The 21,149-nt window shown below is 34.8% G+C and overlaps 1 protein-coding gene across 1 annotated transcript in view; it reads right to left on the reverse strand.

Moving 5' to 3' along the window:
* RYR2 (ryanodine receptor 2) overlaps positions 1–21,149 on the reverse strand; it is a 550,493-nt gene that overhangs the window by 128,771 nt on the left and 400,573 nt on the right. Inside the window, exons 75-79 of the mRNA XM_044674985.1 lie at positions 14,848–14,887; positions 13,951–14,059; positions 11,366–11,462; positions 10,310–10,413; positions 7,605–7,656 (exon numbers count right to left, since the gene is read on the reverse strand). Of these exons, the coding sequence (XP_044530920.1) occupies positions 7,605–7,656; positions 10,310–10,413; positions 11,366–11,462; positions 13,951–14,059; positions 14,848–14,887 (402 nt within the window). The remainder of the gene's footprint in view (positions 1–7,604; positions 7,657–10,309; positions 10,414–11,365; positions 11,463–13,950; positions 14,060–14,847; positions 14,888–21,149) is intronic.

The raw sequence follows: 21,149 nt of genomic DNA on the forward strand, positions 1-21,149 counted from the left end.
AAAAAAAAAAAAAAAAAAAAACAACAACAACAAAAAAAAACAACAACAACAAAAAAAAAACAAATTTGGGAGGGCATATCATTCAGCCCTTCCTTTCAACATCCTAAGACATCTTTAACTGGTGAATAACCAGTGAAGAGGTGGTTTATTAAAACTCTTAACTCCTTCCCATTCCCTGCTTTAAGGCAGGTTAGTCATATATAGACTTCATATCCCCAACTATTGTGGGGCAAAATCTAGTTCTTCTCTATCATGTGTCCTTCTCTAGTGATTATTTTATTTGTTTATTTGATACATTTAAAAACTCACTTCCCCTCTCTCATTTCTGAAGCATCTGGCCTGAGGTGGTTGCGATGGAAGCTCATAATCTCAATCTCTCATCTGTCTACAGTGGAAGGTAAAGCATTTCTCTGAATTTCCAAGGAACAAAGAAATGAGGGATGAGTCTGAGCTTTAATTCAGACCAAGTATTTTTAAAATTAGTGTCTAGATATTCAGAGTATGAAAGAATGTGACATAAAGAAGAAAAGCGAGGAAAAGAATCTCTGAATGAATGAAGTTATATAATAAATCGAAGGATCTTCTAGAAACAAGATCTGAAGAAGGCACAAATATGCTTATATCCTCAGAAAAATTAGTTAAGATCTAAAATTATCATCAGCATTAAAGAGATATTTTAATCTTCACAAGAAGAATAGCATCATGGTGTTATCTAGCTCCCTACTGAGAGATAAGGAAATGGCAATATGTCAATATTCTAAAAATTCTCTAAAGAGAATTTTCTTGGGGATTTCATCAGGAACTTTTAAAACTTGATAACTTCTGATAATATATAAGAGCTATAAAAAGAAACCTGAGAAGACTCTTTAAGTGCTATTAAATTCTAACTAGGAAATTAAATATTATAGGTTATGCAAGTAATATTTCTATCACTGTTGCTAATTTAAGGTTAGATACTTCTGAAGAAAAAGAATAACATGGGAAAAGAATGTTTCACTATGACAAATGGGATTAAGTTTTCTGAAGAATGGTTTAAAATTTAGAAGAGATGGACTTCCCACCAACCCACCCATCCAAGGCTTGACTATATCTAATTTAGGCCAGGAAGAATATGATTGCCTGGAAATTTGCTAATTTGATCTGAGGGCAGAGGACTGGGATTTAAACTGAAAATGAAAACCTAGTCAGAACATTTTCAAATAAAATACTTAAACAAGAAATAGACATTAAAAAGAGAAAAAAATAGAAGTTTAAAGTGTTCATTTATTCACGGAAGAAAAGAATGCGTGAGTGAAAAGACATTTATTAATCTCTTCCTGTGTGCCAAGTATTGTGCTAAAGGATAGGACTATAAATAGAAAAATCAAGATTTTGTTCTCGTTCTGTAGGAATTCATTTTCCAATTGGAGGAGATAACTCTCCAAAAAAGAAAATCAGTTGCAGATCTAATGGAAAAGTTTCAAAGTTCCAAGGATGAAGGTGCAAAGTAAATTGTAGGGTTAGGGTCATTAGGATTTATTAATGATTCAGATGACAGTACTGGTATCTGAAGGGCATAGAAAAAAAGATTTATGTTAAGGGCTGGTAGTTCCAACTTATTGGAAGGAACAGAATTGGTGTTTTCACATCTAAGTCTTTTGAATAGTCAAACAGCCCAATAACCAGAAGAGCAGCAGAAATAATACTCATGACTCAGATTTCCAAAAGCACTGGCTTTGGAGAAAAAAGATCTGGGTTCTAATCTCTACTATATATTTGGCTGTGTGACCTTGATCATATAACATAACGTCGCTGGGTCTAATTTTCTTCATATCTGGAAAATAAAGAAGTTGAACAATATTCATTCCAAAGACATTTCCATTTTAGGTATCCTACGTCTATAAATGAATGAATGCAAATAAACAATATGAACTATCAACTTAAATGAAAGGAGGGGATAATGACCTCATAGTATTATAAAATCTTTATTATATGGGACTATGGTAATAGAAATGTATATCCAATTCAAAAGGAGAAGATTGGATCAATTAGAGATGTATCGTAGTAACGTATAACAAGACTATTTCTGTAAAGAAATTCATAAACTTTAGGGATGGTACTTAAGGGAGAAGAATTTATGGGTAAAGGGAAAAGGGAGAAATGGAAGCAATATCAAAGTGGAAGTACATTAAGAATCACCTCATTAGAAGGAAGAAATGATCATGGAATTCCAAATGAATGAAATAAAATGGATACAGAGATAGAATATAGTTGTGGTTCTTTTTCCAGCTGCCAAGATGATGAAGTAAGGAACATTCCAAACTCAACCAAAGTCATGTACATGCAACCACACACACAAAAGTGAAGCAGAGTTTCAGCCAAAGAAAATATAGAGGGGCAATAGGAAGGACTGGACTCACTGAGGTAAAAGGAGAGAGCAATATAACCAGCAGAATGAGGAGCAACCAAGCACAGGCTGAGGAGCTTGAAGAATGCCTGGTACAAGCACACCTCGGAAAACCTTCAGCTGAAGGAGCAACCTACTACTGTCCAGCACCAGGGAGATCTGGAAGCTGAGGTGTAGAATTCCTCTCTGCTTAAAACAGGGTGTCTGAGTAATTATTGATATAATGTTATGATTATTTAACCTTTTACCAGGTAGATCAAGCAGAATATTGAACTATTGTTATAGACATAATTCTGATGAATAAAAAAGCTAGGGAACCAGATATTATGGAACATTGGAAAGAAATGGCTGTGCTTCTACATAAAGAGTGTAATGTTAATCAAGGTCTGATATATGTACTTCAAGAAAACTGAATGAATAAATCAATGGATAATAAAGTTTTATTAAGCCACTTTTTTGTGCAAAACAGTTCCCAAATACTGGGAATTCAAAAAAAGAAAAGAGTCAGTGCTCTTAAGGAGCTCATATTCTAATTGAGGAAGAAGACATATAACTTAGGGTTTAGCTGCTTTATCAAGATGGATAGAAAGGCCCTACAGTCTTTGAGTTTCACCAACATGGTAGATGGTAATAATGCCCAAGGGTGTTTAGGATGCTTTGGTGGGACCTATGCTAGTGCCCAAGAACACCAAGAGGTCAAAGGAAGGCAAAGTTCTCATTGGAAGGAAAGTATAATGGCAGGGCAAGTGGTAAGACCAACTGGTTCTTCATCTTACAAGAAAGAAGGTAGATTTGAGAGTAAATTTCAGATTTTATTTTAAAGGGCTGACCAAAAACCATCTGATATTCAAAAAAAGAGACTTGGGTCAAGAGAGATAGAAACATTTCACAAATAAGATTTTGATGAAGAAGTTGCAAATAGTTTCATTTTGGGAGAAGGGAATGTTTAAAGAAAGAGATATAGCAAGATAGGGATAGGAAGTTTATCAACAAGTTGACATTTCAAAAGTAAAAAAAAAAAGAAAATATGCTATTTATTCAAAAATTATATGTTGCTATTTAAGGTTTGGGAACTGATGAAATCTAGAAAACAGAAGCATAATATATATATATATATATATATAATAATCATATTAGTAAGGGAAAGCCCAGAATAAAGGAATACTTGCAATTAAACTGTATTTTTTTAGTCTCATTGAAGACATTTAAAGGAATGGGGGGATACTAGGGCTGATGTTTTGGGGTATATGATATGATGGACATCAGAGAAATGGTGTTTTTTTTAATTCAACATGCATTTATTAAGCATGAATTATATATACACTGGCATTTCTAGGGATTCAAAGATATATACTGAAGCAAGTAAGCTTCAGGTTGAGAAGATCAGAAAAGATAATTAGAAAGAGAAATCCAAAGTGAATAGAGACATAAAGCCTTCTTTATCTAGGTGTCCTCGCTTTAGACCCAGGCAAGCTGGCTGTGACTCCTTTAGAGGAGAGCAGTAGAAGTTCCTCAAAGCCAGAGGAGGTAGCTTGCTTTGAGACAAAGACCTTACTATCAGCCTCAGATTTTAAAATTGACTGTGTTCTTGACATTAGCCTGGAACCTGCTGCTGCTAGTGCCAACTAGGTTGCTGAGAGAGGAGCACCCTAGCAATCTAGGCCATCTTGAGGCTTTTGGCTTGGATCCTGGGAAGTGGCTGAATTAGTTGCCTCAAATTCTTGTTCTCAATGTCTTCTGCCACCTTTACCTGGAGAAGCTTTCAGTAGGGTGTATATATGGCAGGAATAATAAGATCTCCCTTTAAACTGCCCACTCCCATAACAATTTATAAAACTGTCCAACTGTTCACAGATAACCATATACCTGACTTCCAGGCATTAGGATTCATAATACCACTCCTGAAGCAGCAGCTTCTTCAGAGCCCAGTAACTCTTATCTAAAGTTTACCTATTTCCATCTGGTAGTTACAGAGTCTCTTCTCCCCAAAACTCAAAAATTAGAACATCATTGGATCCATATTTTAGCACTATTGATACCCTTAATTTTAATCTAAAAACTTCTACCTATGTCTCTCAGGTGGCTAAGAGAAAAGAATCTTAGATACCTTGGTCTCTCTATGAATTTGATAGAAGGGCTTGAATAACAGCCACCATGGTCCTTACTGGCTTCTATCACCTTTCTTGAGTGCTGGGAAAGCTCCCATATTCAGCCCACTCCCCACAGAGTTACAGAGAAAGTCATTTTGTTTGAAATGTTGGAGATCTAATGCTCTTTTGATACAAATACCAAAATGGGTTTGAGATACAGCATAGCAGCCAGTCATATCATTTACCACCCTCTTAGAATTGCTCTGCTCTCCCCCAGAACATCTTGAAGCCTTGCCTATCCTGCCTGAACAATACAAAGAATCTTTAGGAGCACAGACTGGACAATAAACAAACAGAGAAGTACCTTTTCTCTACCCATTATTCTAAATTTTCACTGATAAATCAGTAAACTGATTTATTTTGTACACATTAATTTTGTAATACGTTTTTAATCAAATTGTTTATATAAACAGGGCTCCTCAAAATATTTACTTGCCATTCCCTCCTCCCAAATCCAAGTGACAACTCTTCTCTCCTAAATCAGATCAAATTACCCAAGATAGGCAAATTATATTCTATATTGGTAAAGGAATTTGCATAATTGCTGAACTATCAGTGATCTCTGAAGAATCAAAAGTAGAAGAAATTCTGTGGAAGTGAAGATTTGTCCTAATTTTAAAGAAGAAAAAATCTTTCAAATTATAGGCTCTGACCAGACACAGTTCTAGAAGACTCATGACCTGCCTTCAAAAAGAGGTGATGAGACTCAAAGTGCAGATTGAGCTACATGCTTTTGGAAATTACCAGTGTAGGAATTTGTTTTACTTCATTACACATGTTTATTACAAGGATTATGCTTTTCTCAATAAAGGAGGCTGGAGAGAAAGAAGGCAGATTTTAGATGATCAGGAAAAAAGGATTTTAATAAACTATATAGCTATTGTATAATAAATTATATTAACATGTACTTTTTCTTAAAGGCAACTGGCAGATGCTAAAGATTCTTAAACAAGAGGTTGCCTTTGTCAGACATGCTTGGGAAATAATAAATTAGCAGCTATGATGAGGCTAGATTATAAAGGAAAGACTTATAGCAAAGAGCCCATTGAAAAGCCTGTTTTTCCAAAAGTCCATCCAAGAGGTGATGAAATAGGATGATGACTGAGTGAACAGAGAGGAGACAAATTCAATAGATGTATGAAGGTTGAATTGGCAGCATAAGTCATTGATTGGGATATGTCGGTGAAACTGAATAGTCAAAGATGATCCCAACATTAAGAACCTGGGTAATTTCATGGAACCTTTTAAGTAAGAAGGACAAGGAAGGTAGAATGACTACTTAGAAGAGATCATGCAATGTTAAATAGTGACAGAGAAAATAATTTTTCTTCTGCTTCTCTATAGAAAGATGGTTATGGGAATACTGAACAAGAATAATGAGAGGAAATGAAAATGTAAGTGCTTTAAATAACTTCAGGACTTCAGCCATGGATAAATTATTACCAGAATACTAAAATGAATTTAAAAATTAATTCAGCGAACATTTAAATACTTTCTATGAGCTGTGCTAAGCTCTGATGCACCTATGCTAGTATGATAAAAGAAATACTGTAAGTTTTAAGGAGTGAGAAAGGTACTAAAAGCCTGGAATGATTAGTTTATCATAATTTCCCTGAAAAATTCTAAACAGATAATTTATAAGAACTTTATTTTTAAAGAAGGAAAGGTGTCTGGATTCATGATTAAAATGGCATAGGAAAATCCTGATACACAAAAATTTGTAGTAATCCACAGGGGCACTCTAAGTTTAGATGAACAGATCATTTCACATATAGATAATGCTTCTGAGGCAGGACTTGAATTCAATTTATTATTGACTCAAAATCAGGTTCTTCACTGTGCCGTGGTATCTTTTCTTAATGAAAATTTAACTTAATGAAAGAAAAAAAGTGTTTATAAGTAGACAGATCAGGAAAATACTATACACACAATGTACCTAGATTTAAAGAGATTTGACAATTCTCATGAGGATATGATAGAGAAGTATAGGTTGCAAGATGGCAGAGAGAGGTAGATTTATAGATTTTTAAACAATATCAGACTGTGCTGTTGAAGATATTGATTCAATTTAAAGAGAAGTTTCTGGTAGGATGCCAGGGCAATCTATCTTGATCAATATTTTTTATACCCTAAAGATGTTAATGGCATAACAATCAAATGGGCAAATGACATAAAACTAGAAAAGAGAGTTTTGACTTGGCTAACAGAATAATCTCCAGACTAAAAAGACTTTGCTTGCCAGAACGGTAGGTAAAACTAGCAAAATGGAAATATGGATAAAGTTCTATACTTTCCTTCCAAAAAAATAAAGTGTTTAAATAAAGTATATGAAAAAATAAGAATTGACAGTAGTTCAGGTAAAGAAAAGCAAGGTTTTTAAAAACTAATTACAAGATTAATATTAATTTATAGTTCAAATGATCAATAAGAAATTAATATAATCTTATATTGTATTAACAGATAACATGCTGAACAGAGGAGAAAACAATTTCAGTTGGGTCTACACTGAGGAGAAAACATTTGGTATGTTGAGCTCAGCCTAGGGTTTCATACTTTAAAAGGAATATTAACAAAGTATAGCACAACTGGAGAACATGGACAGGAAGGTGAAAGAGTCAGGAAATTATATTATAGAAAAATGTTTGAATGAACTGAAGTGATTAGTCTAAAGGATAAAAAATTTAAAGGGGATTGATAAAGTTTTATAAATTTCTGCAGAAATAAACTTGATTTTTCTATATTTCTGCCGGGCAGAACTAGTGCCAAAGGGGAGTTAAAGGTAGCAAGATTTTGGTTCAGTACAAAGAATGTTTTAGCAATTATAATCATTTGAAAACGATTGGGATGGCTTAATATACTACAGTGTTTCCAAAGACTTAAAGGATCACAGACCATATGACCACTTGTGACAAATGATAAGGTGATTTTAAGGTTCTTTTCTTTAAGATCTACGCCTTTATGTTTTTAACTGTCAAGAAAGTTATTTATTTTGTTTCCCTATTTAAGAATAGTCTTGATTTTCAATTGCTCAAAAAAGGTCTAAAAATCAGGAAAAGAAATCTAATTACCTTGGCCATAATGTCTGCATAAGCCATGTATAGGAAATCTTCTTCCAATTTGCTGGAAAAAAGAGGAGGGAAAAAAGCAATGCCTTTAAGTAGAATAATATTTTAAAATATCACTTCTTCTTGTAATAACTGATTGTATATTCAAAGATACATTTAATGTTATATATACCTGCTTACCTGGAGGAGAGACTTCCAGTATAAAGGCAAAGAAAGCTTTACAATCACTAAAATTAAAAGCCATCACAAAATACATTGTAGTTTATCCCCTTTATTTTGTAATATATGGCCCAGGCTATCATCCAAGGTTTTTTAACTCCATTTACACTCAACTCCAACATTCCTTATTATCTGATTTCTTAGACTACCTATGAAAAGCAGCACATTAGAGGAGGGAAAAATTATGAAGTGCCAGAGTACAGATTATACTTTCACATGAAGTGTCAGCTGACAGAACGATATGAAATATAAAAATTAGCTATTTCAATGTATAAAGGGTATATTCCATACCCAAAACCAATTAATGTAACAATATTCCCTGCAACTTTTATCAGATGAGACTGCTTCTTTGAGTTACAGAATCAATCAATCAAAGGTTTATTAAAGGTGTGTGAACAATTTGAATCAAAGGAATAAACTAATTGTGAAAAATTCCTTAGTTAAATTTTTTATAGTAACATAATTTTTAAATTATGAAAGAATCAAATTATTACCAAAACAATGTAATAAGTATGAACACAATTTAGGACTGTCCATTCAGCTTCCAAAGTTCAGTTCTTATCATGGCAATTGAGTTTAGGGGTATATCAGTCTAAAAAACTAATAATCACATTGAAGATAGAATGATAATACAGGTTAAAGCATTTAATTACTCTGAGACAACCAGAATTGTATGACATCCACCCAAAAGACCATGAAATATTTCATGGTCTGAACACTATTGTTATTCTGGGGCATTAACTCTTTGGGATAGGGCAAATGAAAACTGGTGATTCTTATTCTGCCTTCATAGGGAAGTAGACCAAGTAAGAAGTAAGGAAAGGAATAAGGAAATAATGATTTAAAAGAGGGATCTTTAGTTAAATTTTTTAAAAACCCTTGCCTTCCATCTTGGAATAAATACTGTATATTTGTTCCAAGGCACAAGATAAGTAAGGGTGAAGCAATGGGGATTAAGTGACTTGTTCAGGGTCAAAAGTCTAGGAAGTATCTAAGGCAAAATTTGAATCTAGAATGCCCTGTCTCTAGGTCTGGCTGTAAATCCACTGAGCCACCTAGAGGCCCCTCTTTAGGTAATGTTTAAGGAGTGAAATACTTTGACTCATTGGATAAAATGAGATGAAGCACAAGAAATATACTGGCAATGACTGAAAATAATCAGTTCCCAGAGGACTTGAATAAAAATATAAGACAACTGGGAATTCAGAATTCTAATAAGCCTGCAAGTGGTTCAGCAGGTCCAGCCAAACCTTTGAGAAGGAATCACTTAGAACGAGAAGGAAAAGTCTGTGACATCCTTCCACGTCTCTGACCAGAGGATGAAATTTCAAACGTCCATAATCAGAAAAATTTGAACTTGTCCTCAACAATAGTAAAAATATCTGGAATAATAGCAGTGGCTGCTGGTAGTGTCTACATCAGGAGCCAAAGACAAACTAGACATATTCAGGAAAGGCAATCTGAGGGTCTATCAGTGTTATTCCTCAAGGAATCTTCATAAGGACTCCAGGAAGAAAAAAAAAAGTTATTCAACCAACTTCTGTAAGTTATCATGCTGCCACATATGTTCTTTAAGTATGTTCCTTTGGACTTGTGAGATAGTAAGTTCTAGACTGTTTTATACCATCTCTTTTTATTATACCACCTTTGCAAATACTAGTTCCTAAAAGCTAATTAACTCAGGGTAGGTAATTGACAAAAATTGATAACTAACAGGGAATCCAATGGTACAACACATTAGGGATGAGATTAGTAAACTGCAAATACTTCAGAGATACCCCCAAGACCCAGAAAATACTCAGCTACCATCTCTGGTCCTGTCATACAAATCCAAATAGGAAATGAGGACAGGAGCCTCAGGACAGGAGATACATTATAATAATTTATAGCTGAAATAATGATCTTGAGTTATTAAGACAAGGTTAGGTTGATATTTTCTATTTAATAAGTAAATTTAATAAATAAATAAATAAATAAAAATAAAATTAAAAAAAAAAGGAAATTTAAGAAAGATTTCCATAAAGACTTCGAGATGTTAAACTCTTTGTCCATGGTTAGTCACCCAGCTAGTTAATATCAGAGGAAGATCTGATTCCCTACTTTATCAGGTTCTGGCTTTCTTCTTGACTATATATACAGAAACTATTGGAAATATCCTCAAGTTTTTAGGATAATTTTAGTCTCCTTGATTTTTAAGAGGGTAGTTCATTATGACATTTTATTTCATTAGCATATCTACTGTAGTTGTAAAAGGAAAGCAGTTTTGGAAGAAGGATCTGAATCAATGGCACAATCTAAGGACAAAAATGAACAAAGAAACTGGAAATCAGGATCCAACAGGTATTGCTACAAAATAATGATGTTCCTTGTTGAATATTATAACATAAACTAAAGCATGATAGTGTTATTCATGTTATATGCATGATTCTACTCTACCTATGTCAGACAAAGTTTATACCCTATTACCACACAGACTTTCCCAACCCTACCATTTCTCTGTTAAGGCTGTTCTACTAAACAGGAGAATCAGCTGGTGTAGTGGATCAACTTTCTTTGTGCCTTCATCTTCTTCTGGTAGTTCTAATCCAGGTTTCTATAAGAAAAGTAAAACAAAGAAAAGTAAATTCTTAGAACTATAATCATAGCTAAAGAAATAATTAACATGGTGAAAGAATTTTCTTTTCCTTCTCTACTGAAGAGGCACATGTATCCAAGAATGGAAAGGAGAACAAAGCAGATTCATAATGAACTATTTAAGAATCTCACCAATCTATATGACAGTTGGATGTGTTTTGCATTTGTTTAAAACTATTGAATAATATTTTTATGAAGCAGAAAAATAACCAAGGACTTGTAGAGTTGCCACCCAGTCTGCTAGATTTTGAAAGGCTCACTAGAAATCATTACCACACTTTTTCAATAAAATGCCCTTTTTTTGCAAAATAAAAGACATTTCAATGCAAATATTATCATAACAGGCATTACTTCACTGTCCTCCAAATAATCTCTAAAAACTATATCACAAGACAATTTCAGATAAACACAAACCTTGAAATATGAGTATAGAACATGATAAAAAAAATCTGCTACTCTCTATAAAAATAACTTTAAAAACCTTTTTTATTGATATTCCTCTTTAACTGTGTAGCTAAATTTTTATCAAGTACGGAAAGTCTTCAACCTTCTTATATATTTTTGTTCATAGCTAAAGAAATTCTTATATTTTACTGCATATCCTAGAACCTATTGAAATGATCCCTTATTCTGTTTCAAGACTGAATTTCCAACTCCACAAATACCTTTATTTTGAAGACTGAAGATTTAATTTTGCAATGGCTGTTTAAGTGAGTACAAAAATGTCCAAATGTATTAACATTAAATGGATGCATTTTTCCCTCTAAAAAATGATGAATACTTTTCCACAAATGGAAAAGTTCTCAAAGACCAACAAGTTTCCAAATTTTTCCTTCAATGTTATGAAAGTGTTGACAATAAATTCCTCTTCTTCACCCCTGGGGAATGGAATCACCCCAATAAACACATACTGCTAAATCTTCTATCAGTTTATCTTCAAAGTAATGTTCTTCTGTTTCAATCCAAGACTTTTCATATCCTTGAAGAAAGAGATTGACAGCCCGATGCCTAAAGAAATAAAATTTCAAACAATTATATGAAAAAACCCATTATTCAGTTGTTCTTTATATTATTTCACACTGCATTTTGTACCCATTAAGAAAAACACATATTTTCCTAATCTTGGATGGTAATTCTGTCTCTTTAGCTCTTTCTTTACTTATTTTATAATTTCTTTATTTATTTAGAATATTTTTCCATGGTTACATGATTCATGATTATTCCCACTCCTCTTGTCTCCCCCTTCCCAGAGCTGACAAGCAATACCACTGGGTTGTATGTGTATCATTGTTCAAAACTTATTTCCATATTATTCATATTTGCAATAGAGGGATCTTTTAACGCCAATTACCTGTGATATTGGAAATTTGGGGACCGTTGAATTGATTTTGAGGTCTCCGATATAAACTTCCTGTGGATGTTTAGAGGACTTGAAAACTATATTTCCCATGATTCCTCTTACATAATACAGGTGGACAGGAAGTGTGATTACATAGACAGAGGTATAAAGTCTCTAAACTTGATTGGGGCGCTCTTTTTCCTATGAAGCAGCGAGAGTGAAGGTATGGCAGGCATTTTGAATTAGACCTTACGCACGTGGCTTTCTTAATTAAATATATGGATTACAATAAACCATTAATATTTTTAAACATATCCATCTATATCATTATTATTTGTAACAACTCCAGTCATATCCCCATTGAACCATATGATAGATCATATATTTTTTTTTCTGCATTTCTACTCCCACAGTTCTTTCTCATAAATTCCCCTAGATTGTCCTGGATCATTGCATTGCTGCTAGTAGAGAAGTCTGCTACATTCGATTGTACCACAGTGTATCAGTCTCTGTGTATGATGTTCTCCTGGTTCTGCTCCTTTCACTCTGCATGAACTCCTGGAGCTTGTTCCAGTTCATATAGAATTCCTCCAGTTCATTATTACTTTCAGCACCAGATACCACAATTTGTTCAGCCATTCCCCAATTGATGGATGCCCCCTCATTTTCCAATTTTTTTTTTGTCAACACAAAGAGTGCAGTTATAAATATTTTTGTTCAAGTCTTTTTCCTTACCAATTATTTTGATTTGCATTTCTCTAATCAGGAGGGATTTAGAACACTTTTTCATGTGTAATTGATAGTTCTGATTTCTTCATCTGAGTACTGCCTATTTATACCACTTGACCATTTGTAGATTGGGGAATAGCTTGACTTTTTGTAAATTTGATTTAGTTCTTGTATATATGGGAAATGAAACCTTTGTCAGAGAGTTTTGTTATAAAAATGTTCTCCCAGTTTGTTGCTTTCCTTCTAACTTTGGTTACATTGTTTTTGTTTAAACAAAAACTTTTTCTGAGATGGGATTATTTAAGTATTCTATTTCCTCTTTTTCCATATGGCCAATTCTGCTTATTAAGCAGTTATTTTTTTCTTAGTGAATTTTTAATACCTCTTTTTCAATTTCACCAACCTTTTTTTAAAGGAATTCTTTATTTTCTTCCATATTTTTGTGCTTTTACATAGCTATTAATTGTCTTTTCTTAATTTTCTTCTTTTGTTTTTATTTCTTTGCCTAATTTTTCCTTTCTTATTCTTTTTTTTATTTTGAAAATAATTTTTTACCTCTTCTAGGAATTCTTGTTGGGCTTTTGTCTAATACACAATTTTAAATTTGAGTATACTAATATCTTCATTGTCTTCTGAGTTTGAGTCTTGATCTTCCCTGCCATCACAGTATCTCTTTATGTCAAGTTCTTTTTTTGCTATTTGCCCATTTTTTCCACCGTATATTTTTATCTGGAACTTTATGTTCATGTTGGGTTCTGTCCCCTTCATTGGTGGGGGGATGATGGAAGCTTTAGGTTTCTCTGCGCTACTGTTTTTAGAGTTAGTCGTAAGGATTTGGAACTTTCCAGTGCTTCAAAGGTGATATGATCTGGGGAGAGGTGTAGTCATTTCACTCTGGTCCCCTCGGATTATAATCATTAGTGCTTCTTATGGCTCCTGCTTCCTTGTACCAGAAATGACACTGTTCCTCGGGGTTTCTGATCCTTTAATACTTCCTCTCAGAGCTTCCACTCCCTCTAGAGGAAAAATGCTCCTTTCTACCCTTAATCTTTGTCTTAGAAGTGGTTATAGGTACTGGAATTGCCAAATAGTTGCCCTTTAGGGCTCCCTCTAGAATATAAATATTCCCCTCTGTCCTAGAACAATGATCAGAGGAGGATATGAGTTGCCAAATTGCTTCTGGTTTAACATCTATTGCTAGCACAGTGGTATCCTGTAATCTCTTTCTGACCAGTTGTCAGTTTTTTTCCTACTTGTCTCTGTATCTAAAGCTGTTGTTTCTCTACCACCTACTCAAACAATTCTTTCCATCTCATATCCTCTTACTGCAATATGTTTTTATATATTATTTATTTATTGTTACATATTATATTGCCACACACTGGTGAGCAAAATGATTTCTACGGCTATTTCCCTGAATTATTTTACCTTGGGAGATTATATAATGGAGCCATCCGGAAACAGGCCACTACTGCTCGTTTTCTCTGCTTAGATAGCAGTTTGTGCCATACAGCCTTTTTAGATCTTTGTGGATGCTCTACCTAGAATATAATCAAATAATACAATAAATTTCCTTACTCCACATTAATTAATCTTTAATAGAAATCAATAGTACTGAAAAATGAAGCTCAAGATAGAATATTATCTTGCTTTTAGACTTTACTTTAAATTCTTATGGGAAAATTAGCATGTTAGAAATAATTAATACTAATTTCAGATAGCTTTTAGAGTGATAAGCTTTATTTGAATAAACATGCTATTTTTTTCTTCAGTGCTCCATGCTTCATAAGCTTTCATTTTTAACCAACCCTAGGGTTTAAAATTAGTCTTTATAAAAGTTCTATTAACTCTTCCACCTTTGATGTTTTCCAGTTGAAGACTAAAAAAAAATCTGCACACAGTCAATAATTCCTTTTTGAAGAAAATTAAGAGCATATTAGTCACAAAGGTGAGACATTCTTCAATAATTTCTCATAATATATTAAAAGGAGATCCTATTGTATAAGTAGTTATATTTTTTTCTAATGAAAAAGGTAGTGTTTTTTAAGTGAAAGGAAAGAATAGAGGATGATAAAGCTTCTAAGACATCAAAAACAGGTCAAAAAAATCTACTAGTTGTGAAAAAATATTAAAATTTCTACAACTGTTAAAGTCTGAACAAACCATACACAAGTGTTATAATAAAAAGATAAGCAAGCTTCTGTCTAAATAATGGTGTTTTGCTACTACAAGAGAAAAACAGACTTATAACAAGTATTAGAAAAGACAGAAATTTGGATATGGCTCCAAACTAATTAGTAATCACTATGCAGTTCAACACTATACTTCCCATACTGTAATAGCGTCGGCCCATATTTGTAGGTTTCTGGAAAAAATAAAAATGGTTATATTAGGTGGAAATCAAGTTGACAAGTTAGCAAGCATTTATTAAGCACTTATCACATGCCAGGGACTGTACAAAATTCTGGGGATACAAAAAATGAGCAAAAAAAAAAAATCCCTACGGTTAAAAAACAATCCAATGGAGAAGCCAATAAGTTATATATAGGATAAATTAGAGGTAATCTCAGAGGAAAGATTTAAAAGGTCTCTAAAAGGCTTCTTGTAGAAAGTAGGATTTTAGCTGAGGTTTGTAGGAAACCAAGGAAATTAGAAAGAAAGGGATAAGGAGAGGGAGAGAGAAAAGAGAGACAGAGAGATGGGGGGGGCAATAGTTTGTTGCAATAGAAAGCTTTTTGGGGGAAGATAATGAGTTAAAATTTTAACCTATTGAGTTTAAGATGATGAGACCATCAAGCAAAATAAATGATGAGAGGAGAAGTTTAACTAGAATAAAGCCTCGGGGAACACCCATAGTTAGAAGGGGTGACCTGGATGAAAAGCCAGGAAAGACTAAAAAGGATCAGTCAGATAGGTAGGAGAACCAGAGAAGAACAGTATCATGAAAATATAGAGAAGGAAATACTGGCATGGGCATTGTACCCCCAAAACTATAAGTGTTTCAGCAATCTATAAGCAGGGAAATTCCTTTGCTCCCTTACATTCTTGTGACTCCTAACCCAAAACTTCTGATAATTTCTATAAGACCCTGAGAGGATTATCCTCCTTGGATTGTCCTTTAGATGGACAGAGAGATACACCTCCTAGATATCATCAAATTGTATCTCAGACATCCATCTGTCCTCTGAACTATGAAGGCCAACCTTATTTCTTCAGGTAGACCAAAACCCCCCACTTGAGGGTTACCACACTGGAGTCACGTAATCACTGTTGTAAAGAGTATAAAAACCCCTGAACTGAAGCATTCTGGGAGCAACCCCTAGGGTTGTTCCACTCACACAGTAACTGGGAGAGACAGCTTTTCCATCTGTGCTGTCTCCCCCAAGGAACAGCTCCTTATCTAGCTGCTACACCATGCTATTCCACCTTGCTATTCATGGCCATTCTCAACATTACTTTCCAAATTATTCTCTTTTTTTACTTTTAAGCTAAGTTTGGAGTCTTGCATTCTTGCAAAAAATATCCTTTCTGAACCCAGGGGTTCACCTCTGTAATCCACTATGTGAGGGAGTTCTGCACCCCATAAGAGTATCAAGGGGAAGAGAGTGAGTAATAAAGATATAGTTTGCAGAGAAATCAAGAAGGATGAGGATTGAAAAAAGGCTAGTAGGTTTGTCAAATAAGAGATCATTGATAACTTTAGAGAGATTTTCAGTTGAATTACAAAGTCAGAATAAAGAGAATTTGTGAAGAGAGTGAGAAAACTGAAGTTGAGGCACTTATAGGAAGTTTTCTCAAGGAATTTAGTCACAAAAGGGAAATGAGATATAGGACAAAAGCTAGTGGGAATGGATGGATCAAGTGAAGGTAAAATATATTTTTAATCTTTTGTGCTTGATAAAGGTTATCGAAGTGAAATCAAGAAACTTCCAAACTTATAGCCTAGTAAGAACTGATGAACCCCAAGTTTTAGGGTTAGCTTGTAAACTGGAGACTCCAAGTTCATCCCTGTTCCCTTGAAAGTAGACCCAAGGGAAGTCTCAGATTTAGCAAGTCTCAGACTGAACAAGAGATCCTAAAGTAAATGATAATCTCAGGTGGGGCTAAGCAAATGCTAAATTTTCTTTTCCCCATTGTATCAGGCCTATTCCCAAGAAGACCAACACCTGGGCAGGGACTATCCTTTTAGTATCCATTGTAAGGTAAGGCACCCTAGCCTCTGCCTATGGTTTCTTTCCCAACCCAGTCAGCTAGTTTAGACACTCCCATTTCCTTGGAGCCATGGTAATGTCAATCAATCATATTTCCCAGTCCCTCAGTTCCCCTAAAATATATATTCCCCAAATTCTTTTGTCCTTCAGAGTTGTCAGTTTTGCGGGCTGGGTTTCTAGGGTGCACAGCTCTGTGTGGAGGCTTTGAGGAAAGCATTGAATCCCTTTCCTTAATTAAAGAGTGATTTTTCTGACTACTTAATAGTTCTGTGTTTTTTCCAGTTAACAAGGTCAATCTATAAAAGCATTTTAAAAAGAACAGTGTCCCATGTCTTAGTATACTTTGAAAATTTGTAATTAAACCAATTAAGCCACAATGGGGTATAGATATTATTTCAGAAAGCATTTTAATCTTTTTAATGAGTTCTTTTGGGTATGAAAACAGGTATCTAAATTCTACATGATGTTAATTAGGAAAAAAACACAGGACTATTAAAGTCAGAAAAATCACTCTTTTGTACTTTCCTTAAAGTGCTGAGTTAAGCCTCCATGCAGAGCTGTGCGCCACACCCCTAGGCAGAGTCAGAGGAATGAACTCTGGTTGCTCTGGTCCCTGCCCCCAGAAAACCAACCATGCTAGATTGACAATTCCAAGGAGCCATTAAAGTTGGGAAGCTTAAATTCCTTTCTAGGGGAACCAGGGTACTGAGGAGGAGAGGGATAGTTAATTGGCTTTACAATGGTAACAAAGGAAAATGAGGAGATCTAGACCGGAGGGGCTGATGCTTTACAAAGGACAAAAAAGGGGAAGATCCAGCCTAGGGTTTAGCTACCTATGTAAAGGATTTTGGCCTAAGGGGTGAAGCCATTAGGACCAAAGAGATACTTAATACCAGATGGGATTAGTTATCCTCACTTAAAGTAATTTAAGGTTTATAGTTAGTCAGTTACTAGTGAAGCTGGACTTTCCCTCTGGGAGGAACTCCCATGTGTCAAGGTCAAACCTGGGGCTTTAAACTTTAAACTAAGTAAACTGGGATATAAACAGATCATTCAAATATTGAATTCAAATACCCATTGTTGACATGGAATTTAGAAGCCCCCCAAACTTGTAGCCTTTTTAAATCAATCAATCAATCAATCAATTAATTATAAAAATTATTTATTACTTAAATCATTTAATTATTTAATTAATCAGATAATTAATTAATTAAATCTTCCAAGGCTACGAGTTTAGGGGGCTTCCAAATTCCATGTCAACAATGGGTATTTGAAGTCAATATTTGAATGATCTGTTCAAGAGAATTCAGAAGAAGGCATAAAAATATGGATTTTGAATATCATTTAATGTACTTATTTTATGGACAATGATAGTCTCTTCCAAAGTAATTACGTAGATAATTATGATCATGGAATGACATATTTAGACCCTACGAGGGTGGGCTATTATTAGAAGACATATAGTTCAAGCTCCCTCATTTTGCAGGTGAAGAGACTGAAGTTCAGAAAAAGCAACTGACTTAAGGAGCAACTATAAGACTCAGAAAATACATAAAAATGTTCTGTTCCCACTTAAATCTAAGACTCCAAATAAAATTTCCCTTGTAAAGTGCTATATAACAATCAAATGTATATTGAGCAGGAGTTAAAGTAATGAATTCTTTATACATCTTCAAAAGATGATTTTTAAAAATATTTTATTCTCAAAAGAATGAGGAAAACCATAAATGGTACATTAACTGAAAGAAAGGCAATCAAGATAAAACTGGTCACTAACCATTTCTATGTCTGCTTTTTTATTGGTGTAGAATCCTTAAAAGAATGATTTAAGTACATATATTATAATCCTTGATGAAAACATAAGATATTAGGTAGTATTTTATAGGAAATTTTCTTTAGTAGAATCTTTATGTTAACACAAGTGATTGAAAGATGTATAAGATATATGGTTTCTGTTTATACATACATAAATATTTTTGTTTATTTTAAGAAAGCATTTGCTACAGTAGCACAACTTCTAGGCTTGAAGAAACAGTATCTCATGAATGGGTCTAAATTACATAAAAGTTCATGAGAAATTAAGTTATAGAGAATTTCTTTCAACAATCCACTGGATATTAATACCAATCGAGGTGCTTAAAAGGTAATCAAAACATTGTTTTGCCAAAGCCATGGAAAATATCCTGGATAATGACCAAAACAAATTTCATATTGATGACAGAATATTCCTAATTCTTGTCGATATGGAATCTAGAAACCTCAAATTGGTGGGGTATGATGAACCCCAAGTTTTAGGACTAGCTTTTAAATTAGAGACCCCAAAGTTTGTACTTAATTCCCTTTTCCAGTGAGAATCCACCCTGAAGAGAATCTCTGGCTAGCAATTTCAGACTGAATAATAGACCCTAGAGTAAATGCTAAATATCCTTTTGTCTTAGGTGGTCTTCTCCATTGTATCAGAGGCCCTTTCCCAGAAGACCCACCTGGACAGGGACCATCCTTTAGTATTCATTGTAAGTAGCCCCTTCTCTTACACCCTAGCCTCTGGCTATGATTCCTTTCCTAGGCTGAACTTGTATCCTGTCAGTGTGATAATGTCAATCATCTTTCCCTGCCCCTGGATCTTCCCAAATGGTATTTAGGTTCCCCAATTTCTTTTGTTCCTTGGAGTCCTCATCTAATGTGGTGGCACTCCCAGGGGCCAGGGCCCAGAGCATCCTGAGTTCAATCTTCAGACTCTCATAGGCATGTAGCACAACTCTGTGTAGGGGCCTACTCAGCCCTGTGACCCTTATCCTTAATTAAAGAGTGGCTTTTCTGACTAACAGTTTTTTGTTTTTTCAGAGTCAACATTCTTCTAAAATCATATCACAAATTCAGAGCTCCAAAGGACCTTAGGTACCATTGTTGGATTTAAAAATCAGTTTGACAGACTACTGAACTATTTCTGGCCTGGACAAACTACCCCCAGCCCCCAAGGTTTCCCAGCACAGTCTTCCTTATCTCCCCCTTCAACCTAAAACTGAAGCTATCTTATCTGATGAATATTTACCTTCTTGAGGAATGTTTGTCTATGTTTGCCTGCTTAACAATATTTGCCTACTTAATTGTTGAGAGAGAGGTTGGATATAGAAATGCCTTTGGAGAAATAGGATCAAATTTAGGGCCTGTTATCTGGATTCCTTCCCTATGTGACCAATCCAGACTGAGGCAGTCTTTGTGTTTGGTTCTGGTCACCTGAGCCCTGAAAAGCTCTGGTACCAGCAGGTAGGTTAATCCAAAAACAACTTGATCCCTCCAAGAGGCTATTAGGAGTCATTTAGAGAAACAGAGTCTGTAACAGATATTTTATCTGGATCCCATTACAAAATCATCAGCAAGTAAAACTGTGTGTATGATTTTTCTGCACTGCATGTCAGGATGTAGACAGAATGGGCCATCTAAGATAAAAATCTGAGGCTCCTTTTTTGACTCAGTTTTTGATCACCACCTTTCTTAGAATTCTTATTGGAGAGCTTTGAAGTGGCAGACCAGCATCTACTGAGTTGATGATTCCTCTCCTTGATAATTGAGAAGCCTGAATCCTAACAAACATTACTTAGTTAAGATTGCATACTTAGATTAGAACTGGAGCCTTTAGCAGAACTCAGTTGGTGAGCATCTCCATGGGGTATTTCCATTCCCAGAGTTATCCCCTACTAAATTGGTGGTTGGAATTTGGCCATTTGTCTTTGCACCTTTACTCTTTAAACTTCAATGGGTTATGTGTGATATAACCCTTCACAGCTGTGACTCTTTTTTTGTGTTCTTTGCTTGAAATCAGTATATAATAAACTTCCAAGCCCATAGAATTCAGAACAGCATGGGCTAACCACTAGTCTAGTTGTTCTCATTTTCTTTCTCCTGCTTTAACCATCCTATGCCACCACGCCACTCAGGACCCCAAAAATCATATAGAGGCTAGCCCCCTATACTTAATGTATGTTTGCCAAATGCTTCCAGACTCCTGACTCTGAAACCCCCTCCCCAGATGCTTCCTGACCACCTGTCCCTGACACTACCTTGATAATTATGTATGTACCAACCCCCTTCCCCAAACATTTCTATATAAACTCTTGGCTAAGAATTCCAAGGGGTCCATTCAGGCACTCCTCTCTGCCTAGCGACCCTAGCTATTATTGCTAGTAAAGAATGAGCCTCTTCTTGCATATTGCATTGTTAGTGTGATTCTTCCTGTGGCCACGAACCTGGAACCTGGGTTAGGTATTAAAATTTGGGTACAACACCATCTAGTCCAGGGATTCTTTGGTTCCACAGATGAATATAATTCATTAGTATATTTTGAATATATTTGAAGGTCCCAATCTTGCCCAAAGTAAAAGTGCAGGGACTACTCACAGACCCAGGCCTACTCTT

The sequence above is a fragment of the Gracilinanus agilis genome, chromosome 4, assembly GCF_016433145.1.
Source record: "Gracilinanus agilis isolate LMUSP501 chromosome 4, AgileGrace, whole genome shotgun sequence".
Taxonomy (NCBI): domain Eukaryota; kingdom Metazoa; phylum Chordata; class Mammalia; order Didelphimorphia; family Didelphidae; genus Gracilinanus; species Gracilinanus agilis.